The sequence below is a fragment of the Cervus canadensis genome, chromosome 6 (assembly GCF_019320065.1).
Source record: "Cervus canadensis isolate Bull #8, Minnesota chromosome 6, ASM1932006v1, whole genome shotgun sequence".
NCBI lineage: Eukaryota > Metazoa > Chordata > Mammalia > Artiodactyla > Cervidae > Cervus > Cervus canadensis.
The window spans coordinates 63,665,880-63,675,611 of NC_057391.1; the positions used below are offsets into that span (position 1 = coordinate 63,665,880).

The 9,732-nt window shown below is 38.8% G+C and overlaps 1 protein-coding gene across 1 annotated transcript; it reads right to left on the reverse strand.

Annotated features, from left to right (window-relative positions):
- Positions 1-4,488: 4,488 nt before the first annotated feature.
- On the reverse strand, positions 4,489-5,210 carry LOC122444142 (prefoldin subunit 1-like). The gene has a single exon (XM_043472945.1). The coding sequence runs from the start codon at positions 5,193-5,195 to the stop codon at positions 4,764-4,766; it is 432 nt and encodes a 143-aa protein (XP_043328880.1). The 5' UTR covers positions 5,196-5,210; the 3' UTR covers positions 4,489-4,763.
- Positions 5,211-9,732: the final 4,522 nt, after the last annotated feature.

Genomic DNA, 9,732 nt, shown 5'->3' on the forward strand with positions numbered 1-9,732 from the left:
GAATTTCTGGAGCTGATTCTCGGAGAAGAGCTGACCCCGAGGAGGCTGCCTTCCCTGCTATCACATTGTGGCTTTTCCTCAGAGAGCAAAAAATGCCATCGTCCAGCAGCTCATTAGCATGGCTGAACAGCCTCTGCAGTTAGCACGGTAGTTAGTTTCAGAGGTAAGAGGAGGTTGGGGAGGTTGGAGGCACAGCGTGTTTATTGACTGCTGTCCCTGGGCAACAAAACCACTGCCTGCTTGTTAAGGAGACCTGAATTACTGCCTACCCTGAGCTCTAGGACCGTAGGAAGAAACAATGTGGTGATTGCAGCCTTCCTTGAACCAAAGGGCAAAGGTAAATTTGTAATTCAGGCAATAACCTTTACAGTGATGCCAAGGGATGCTTTCTGGAAAACACTACTGTCATGCAGGGAGGGCAATAGACTACAAGTGCATGCTGAGTTTGGGGTGGGAATTCCTACCATCTTGGAGGAAGAATAAATAACTCAGACTGACTGAAAATGAATTGGGGTTGTTAGGGAGGGAAATCTTCGAGATGAACTTTTATAAAGTGAAGTGAAAATGTTAGTTGTGTCTGATTTTTGTGACCCCATGGACTATAGCCCGCCAGGCTCTGCTGTCCATGGAATTCTCCAGGCAAGGATACTGAAGTGGGTTGCCATTGTCTTCTCCGGGGGATCTTCCTAACCCAGGGATCAAATGCAGGTCTCCAGCATTACAGGCAGATTCTTGACCGTCTGAACCACCAGGGAAGTCTGCTGAACGTTAATAAGGAGAAGTTTAAATTTCTACGGGTGTAGCCCTTCCATGGTGGAACTGTCAGGCAGTAAAAGATGAAGCAGTGGTTGGATGGTCATCTGTGCCTCTCTTTGTCATTTGTTTTCCTCATCTGTCAAATTGAAGATTAAAGAAATTAATATGATAAAACACATATTAAACTCTACCTAAGTCTTTGACATTATTATCACCATTACTACTTATCTATAAAGGAGATGCTAGAAGGTTTGGGTAGGGTATTGAACTAAATGACCTCAAGATACCCCCAGCTCTTGGGTCCTTTGACTCAGTGGTTTAGTAATAGAAGTATTTTGTACCCCACATGTCACTTAGGTGAGTGTTAATCTAGGTCACACTAATCTAATAGATGAGTCCCAGTGGATGTCTTTAGAAGAGTGATGAAATTTCTATATGACTCTCTTGATCTATTTAGAGTGATGTGTACATATTTTGTATTCATTTATACCCTACTTTGTTCCTAAAAGATTTTAGGCAAGACATTTAAAGTAACTTTGAAAATGCTTTGGAAGATATACTGAATTAAACGTTCTAGACTTGTCTCTTGTTAAAGCATAGCTTTTAAAAAAGTATTTAAAACCATCAAGTAAGTTGGTAGATGGTGAAGACTAAATCTAATATTTTTAAAAGCATACCATATGGATGCAGTGGAGACAGAGAGTGGAATAGGAGAAGAGGGGAGTAGGAAGAGAAGGACATCAAAAATGTGGCTTATGGTAGTTTCAAATTATAGAAGAGAACAAAGGTCAAAGACAAGTGTCCAGTGGACACAGGTTACACAAGAGTCCTGAATGCACCATTTTATTATTTTGTGTCCAAGCGTGGGTCTTCTGATCAGAGTCTAATTATTTTCCATTGGAACCATCAAATGCTACCATATGGACGGCATTTAAAAGATGACAGAGCTCATGATGGAGAGGATGACAAAGAGGAGGCCTGCTGTGTGCCAGATGCTTTATAAACACCATCTATTTTAATCTTCACTAGAATCCTGATGAGAAAAAAAAAGATTCATAAAGATAAAGCAACTTGCCCAAAATCTAATTCATAAGTGAAGGAGTTAGAATTGCATTCTAGGAATGCCTAACTTCAAAATCCGTGTTCTTTCAGGTACTCTTTTCCTCTCTGATAGAGACCTGTGAACAACCAGGTTCTATTATTACTGAAACTTTGGAGATAGAATGCTCCTCCATGTCTGTAATACTTGAATTTGTGTACCACTTAATCTTTAACCCTCTCTCAACTCTCATATAATCTAGGACATTTAAGTAAACCTGATCATATAGTTTCCATCTCTGGATCCAGAAACCTGTTGTCAAGGATGTTTTACATTTGAGAGGAAATTGCTTTAGCAGGCTTTAACTTGATATCAAAAACTGGGAATGGAACTCCTTTTCTGGTAAGGAGATCTCCTTCTCCTTCACAGAAAAGTCAAACCCTTCACAGTCAAACCCTAAATCTTTAAGAAATAATTTTATCACTAATGTAAACCTTGTAGAAAATAATCTTTTTTTCCAAAAAGCCAAAGATGGGATCTGGGATCACTTTGGAAATCAAGTTGCTAGCTAACATTAGTAAGACTTTTTCTATCCAATATACTACTAATTTCTAGTGTGACATCAATCTCTGAACTGAGTTATTTAAAACACATCTTGAGGAATGAAAAACATCAGATGCCAGCCTACTATTCCAAATACCCCAGTGATATTAGGCTGTCAAAATTCTTCTGGTGTTAGGCCACTTTTCCTAACTTCTGCCTGATGCCAGAGGGAGATTTCATAGGACAGTAAGATTCTTTGACTATCCTTAGCAATAATGATAGAGATGGATATAGATAATTAGTGAAGAACACATTGCACTAGCCAAGCAGTGACTGTGGTGGCATCTGAAAGTGGGTGGTATTATTGTCAAACTCATGTCTGTACTCCACAGAGATTTCATTTACTTGTCCAGAGGACTCAGTGCCCGCCCCCCCACCCCGCCTTCATAAGCTATCCCTCTTCTCTGCTGATTGCTTCCTTCAGCATCTCATTCATCTACTTCCTGGAGGCATCAGATGATATTACCAGCACTGGAGACCAGCCCAGAAAGGGGCTTTCAGGGTGGGTGCTTTGTGACCGCTGTCCCCAATCAGATATAGAAGGGAAAGAAGTAAGCAATACCATATACCATCTCATGTAACAACACAGGGTCATTGGCCATTTGTCTCTGCCAGTTTCTACCAGAGATGATATTCTAGATTCCTTACAGATTTCCCTTTGTTTTGTGTTTTTCCCTGACCTTTTCCTGATGCTTGAACTTTTTTTTTATTCCAAAAGGAAGAAATAAAGTTATCTTTTTTACAGACAAATGATCATGTATATGCTACTGCTGAGTCACTTCAGTCGTGTCCGACTCTGTGCGACCCCATCCCTGGGATTCTCCAGGCAAGAACACTGGAGTGGGTTGCCATTTCCTTCTCCAATGCATAAAAGTGAAAAGTGAAAGTGAAGTTGCTCAGTCATGTCTGACTTTTCGTGACCCTATGGACTGCAGCCTACCAGGCTCCTCTGTCCATGGGATTTTCCAGGCAAGAATACTGGAGTGGGGTGCCATTGCCTTCTCTGGACCATGTATATAGAAGCTTCTTAAAAACAACTACTAGAATAATTAGACAACTTAGGAAGGATATGAGATTGCAGAATGTGAGATTAACTAAGAAATACCCATGTATTTTTGGATACTGTCATTGAAAAAATCTGAAAATGAAATTAAAGAAATAATTCCATTCAAAATGGCATCAGAAACAGTAAGAACAAATTTAGCAAAAGAATTAAAAAACTCCATAGCATGTACAATGTCCAGAATACCATCTAAACTTATTTGACATATAAAGTGTGATCCAGTCTCAAGAAAAAAGACAATCAATGGAAGATGGCTTAGATGTTGGAATTCTCAGTCAGGGAACTATTGTAGCTATACACTGTAAGGTAATGGAAAATTTACTTATAATAAATGAGACAGGAAAATTCAGCAAAGAAAAATATTTTTTAAAATTAAATGAAAATTCTAGAATTGAACAATATAACTAAAACAAGCAAAAAAAAAATTACTGGATGGATTTAAGAGCAGAATAGGTACAATGGAAAAGGGTCAATTAATTTGAAAATAGACGAAGAGAGAGGAAAAAGATTGAAAGCACTAATAGAACTTCGGAAATGTGGATTAATAGCAAAGGGTCTAACATATGTGAAACTGGAGTTTCAGAAGGAGAGAGAAAAAAAAAGGCAGAAAAAAATGTTTGACGAAATAATAGCCAAACACTTCTCAGGATTGGTTTAAAAAAACACATAAATTTACAAATTCAAGAAACTTAATGATCCCCAAGCAAGATATGTTGTTTGTTGTTGTTTACTTGCTAATTGTGGCCGACTGTTTGCAATCTCATGGACTGTAGCCCACCAGGCTCTTCTGTCCATGGGATTTCCCAGGCAAGAATACTGGAGTGGGTTGCCATTTCCTTCTCCGAGGATATTCCCAGTGCAGGAATTGAACCCACATCTCCCGTTCGGCAGGTGAATCTTTTTACCCCTGAGCCATCTGGGAAGACCCCCCCAAGGAGGATATAGATGAAGAAAATCATGCTGAGATACATCTTAGTAAACAAGGCAGTCAGGGAAAACTGATACATTATATATAGGATATCAATAATTTATTTTTATTTTATTTTATTTTTGGGGGGACAGATGTCTTTTATTGGTCTGACCGGCGTGACCAGCAGTAGGCCCCGGAAGAACTCCCCTATCTGTCCTGGCTCCCATCTTCCCTTCCCTGGAGTTCATGATTCAACCACAGGGGAGAAGGGTGGCAGGCAGAGCCAGGATAAAACATATAAGGATGAGATTTGAAAGGGGCTCCAGGCCGTGCATAAAACATAAGGTTACTAGACCATCCAGATAAAATGTCCCTGAGGCAGAGCAGTTTCCCTACACAGGCTCCTCGCCAGGAATGGCAGGGATCAGAAAGAAGAGGTTCCTGAGAGGCTGCCTACTGTGCCCTTCGCGCCAAATCAGCATCTCCCGGATATTGTCCTCAGCTTCCTTCACACTCCGCTCCAGATAGGATTTTTTCTGTTCCAATTCTTTAATTTTTTCTTCTGCTATCTTCTGTTTCTCTAACAGCTCATTATGAATTGCCTCCTTGGACTGAAGAATAAACATTCTTCCTACACCTTCATACATGTTAGTCTCATCTACCAAAGTCATAATCTCTGTATCTGTAAGATGTGCATGCTTTTTCGTTCTGTTCAGCTGTTCAATCTGTATGTCTGCAAGTTTCACCTTCTGCTGAGTGTCAATAACTTTGGCTTGAAGCTCTGTGAAGGCCTTCTTCAACTCCAGATCCACGGGGGCCGCCATCTTGCTTCTCTCGAGATCAATGATTTAAATGACTGCATACTACCAAGATCAGAAGACAGCATAGCAACATCTTTACTATACTTAAAAAGCAAAAGTAAAAACCTGTCAACTCTGAATTTTACATCTAGCAAAAATATTCTTCTAAAATAAATATACATTAAAGATTTTGGGGATAAAAGAAAACTAAGAGAATTCATCAGCAGTCCTGCACTACAAAAAATGATAAAGGAAGTTCTTCCTTGATAGAAGAAAATGATACTGGAGAGAAACTTGAAACCGGAGGGAACTTGAATCTGCAGGAAGCAATGAAGAATGCTTAAGACAGTAAATATATAGGTAGATAAAAAATACTAATTTGCCTTTTAATTTGTTTAAAGCAAAGAGAACTTTAAAAAGATAACCCTATATGCAAAACAGAAAAAGAGACGCAGATGTACAGAACAGACTTTTGGACTCTGTGGGAGAAGGCGAGGGTGGGATGTTTCGAGAGAACAGCAATGAAACATGTATATTATCTAGGGTGAAACAGATCACCAGTCCAGGTTGGATGCATGAGACAAGTGCTCGGGCCTGGTGCACTGGGAAGACCCAGAGGGATCGGGTAGAGAGGGAGGTGGGAGTGGGGATCAGGATGGGGAGTACATGTAAATCCATGGCTGATTCATGTCAATGTATGACAAAAACCACTACAATATTGTAAAGTAATTAGCCTCAACTAATAAAAATAAATGAAAAAAAACCCATAATGTTTACTGTAGGGTATATGATATATGTAAATAGAATTCACATTACAACTATAGAATGAAAAAAGTAGAATATAGAAGAGAATGAAAAGGGGTTAGGGGAGCTATATTCCAAGATCTCCAGTGGGTGCCTGAAACTGAAGATTGTACCTTTGTATAACGATGTTTTGTATACTATGGTTTTTCCTATACAGACATCCCCATAATAAAGTTAAATATATAAATTAGGCATGGTAAAAGATTAACAACTAATAATAAAACAGAAAAATTATAACAATATACTGTATAAAAATAAGGTGAATGTGATATTCTGTCTCTCAGAATATCTTATTTACTGTACTCTTGGGAGATGTGAGATGATACAAGTCTACCTGATGGATGAAATGAGGTGAATGACTCAGGCACTATGACATAGCATTCGGTTATTCACCTTTTCACTTAAAGAAAGCACTTTATGGCTTCTATTTGGCATATGTGAATTGCCAGCATCACTACTCTTATGCTTGGAGGCCATTATTAAGTACAATAGAGTTGGAAAGAAAGTGAAAGTGTTAGTCTCTCAGTGGGTCTGACTCTTTGTGACTCCATGGGGTGTAATCCACCAGGTTTCTCTGCCCATGGGATTCTCCAGGCAAGAATACTGGGGTGGGTAGCCATTCCCTCCTCCAGGGAAGCTGAACACCGGCAGTGCGATACCACGACCGTTGATCTGAGAGCCGAGACAACTCTGCAGTGACTGTTGGACAGGTAGCACATACAGCATGCATGTGCTAGACGAAAAGATGACTCATGTCCCTGGTGGGACTGAGTGGGGTGGCACAAAATTTCAACACACTCCTCGGAATGGTGTGTAATTTTAAACTTATGAATTGTTTAAAGGCATATCTCAGAGAATTGTGGGTTTGGTTCCAGACCACCACAATAATCACAATCAAGTGAGTTATATGAAATTTTTGGTTTAACAGTGCTTATAAAATGTATGTTTGCAGTATACTATAGTAAGTATGCAGTAGCATTGCTAACTATCATCTGAGCCTTTGGCAAGTTGTAATCTTTTTTGCAATAGTACATCAAAGATCACAGATTACCATAACAAACATAAAAATAATGAAAAACTTTGAAATGGTGCAAGGATTACCAGAATGTGACACAGTGACATGGAATAAATAAAGGCTATTATAAAAATGATGCCGGTAGACTTGCTCTACATAGGTTTGCCACAAATTTTCATTTTGTAAAATATGCAGTATTTGAGAAGTGCAGTAAATCAAAGCACAATAAAACAAGGTATGCCTGTATTTCTGGAATTTTCCATTTAATGTTTTTGAACCATGATTGACCTTGGATAACGGAAATAGTGGAAAGCAAAACCTTGGATACTGATGGGGGGGAAGGTGCAGTTAAATAAATAGAGCTATTAGAGTTGTATGATTCTTATATTTTAGGTAAAGTGGTATAATAACAACTCTAACTAGAATGAAAAGTTAGAGATGGATATTAGAATCACTACAGCAAACATTAACGAACAATGCAAAAGAGTACAGCTAAAGTACCAATAAATGGAATTCTAAAACATGTTAAGATAATTCCAAAGAAATTAGGAGAGAGAGCACAGAAAAATGAAAAAAACAGACGATGTAAACAAGAAACACATAATGAAAACAGTAAGCCTAAATCAAAACATATGTGTAACTATGTTAAATATTAATATGAATTAAACAGTCTATTCCCAAGGCAGAGGTTATCAATATGGATTTTAAAAAGCAAGATCATATTTTGAAAACATGGATTTAAAAATGCTGTCTATAATAGTTGCACTTTAAAAATGAGACATGTGTAGGTTGAGAGTGAAATACTGGAAGACATACACCATGCAAATAGGAAACACAGGAAGGCTGGAGTGGCTTCATTCATATCAGAAAAAATAGATTAAAAGGGACATTTCCAAATGATAATAGGGTCAGATCATCAGGAAGACATAGCCATAAATGTAAACATGCCAAATAATAGGGCTTCAAAAAAGCCTATTATGAAGCAAAAAAGGGGCAGAATTAACTGGATAAATATCATTATATAGCATTACAGCATTATGTAGATAGGTTTTGGCTCCATGATTACAATTCAGGTTAGAAAGCATTTATATTAATGCTTACTGCATATTGGCTTTAGGGAACATAGAATAATATGATAAGGTCTGTATTTCAGTGAGTTTACAATCTTACTGGGACATGATATCTGTGCCAATGGAAGAATAGGAAGTTTTAGAAATGGGAAAATAAGACTTTGTCTTCTGTTCCCTTAGTATTGATACATGGCACAAAATAGCTACATCGAAACATTGATAATAAACAGTCACTTTGATGAAGGTGACAACAATTACCAACAGAACACAGATCTAGGACCTGGATCTTACTAAAACTAAAACAGAGCATAATAGATATTGAGTTGACTGCCCAGTCACTCCTTTCCACTTCTAACGAAACACCACGTTTTTGTCAGATGGCATTGACACCAACCCCAGGTTCAGAACACGATTTGGTTTGTCGCTAAGTGTAATCTCATTGCCATTGCTGCAGCAATGGGTTTGAGGTGACTACTGTTTGATGTGTGCTGAGTCGCTTGTGATGTCTAATTCTTTGCGACCCCATGAACTATAGCCTGCCAGGCTTCTCTGTCCATGGGATCCTCCAGGCAAGAACACTGGAGTGGGTTGCCATTTCCTCCTCCAAGGGATCTTCCTGACCCAGGGATGGAACCCGCATTTCTTATGTCTCCTGCACTGGCAGACAGCTGCTTTACCACTAGACCCACCTGGGAAACCACTATTGGTGGGGGCAGGGAAAATGCTTTTATTTCCTGCTGCCTGTGGTCAAGGGATTGTGCAATTCTAATTGCTTTTAGTTTCCAGTTTACCTCTGAATGAAACCTAGTAAACACATTTAAAGCATTTCAAGCAGTTCCTAGTTTAAATGGTACAAAGTAAATGTTTAACACCTTATCTGTTTATTACTGTTGCTGTTTGCATGTTACTTTTCATGGAATGCTGAACTGAGAGAAAAAAAATCACCAAATTCTGGTGCCATGGGTTAAACCAGTCTTAAAACCCTTCCAAACTCTAACCAGTTAGAGTTAGGCTTGCTTTATTTATTTATAATTGGAGAGTAGTTATTGACAGTGTTGTGTTTCAGGTGTCGAGCAAAGTGCATCAGTTATACACATACATATATCCTTTCTTTTTTAGATTCTTTTCCCTAGAGTTAGGTTTCTTGATTTTTTTTCCACTTGAGAGTTCCTGACTGGTACTTAGTGTGATTTAACTCCATGTGAAGGACAGTTTTAAAGGGATAATCCTCAGGATCCCCATGGTGATTGAATTTAGTCTCCATATAATTGTATATACAAAATGAAATTACAGGCTGTACAGGACAGGTGACTTTCCCCAACTTCCACCATCCTTTATCTTTTGCTAATTGGTATTGCAATAGGCGCCTAACCAAATTCTCTGGCTCCAGGCTTGTCCTCTCCCTTCTAATCCACCCTTCACACAGCTGCCAGAGATGTCTTTAAAACACAAATCTGATCATTTTACACATTTACAGGCGCTCACATCCATGCATTATCTGCTCAACGTCGTTTTGTAGTTCCTGAATGCCTGCTGGATTTCGTTCAAATATCTTAGCACGGTCCACATGGTCCAAAATTTTCAGCCTGCGTTTTCAGTTTTATCTCCCAGGACCCTCTCTCATAAACTTGATGGTCACTATATCCTGAACACAGGATGCTCTTGAATGTCT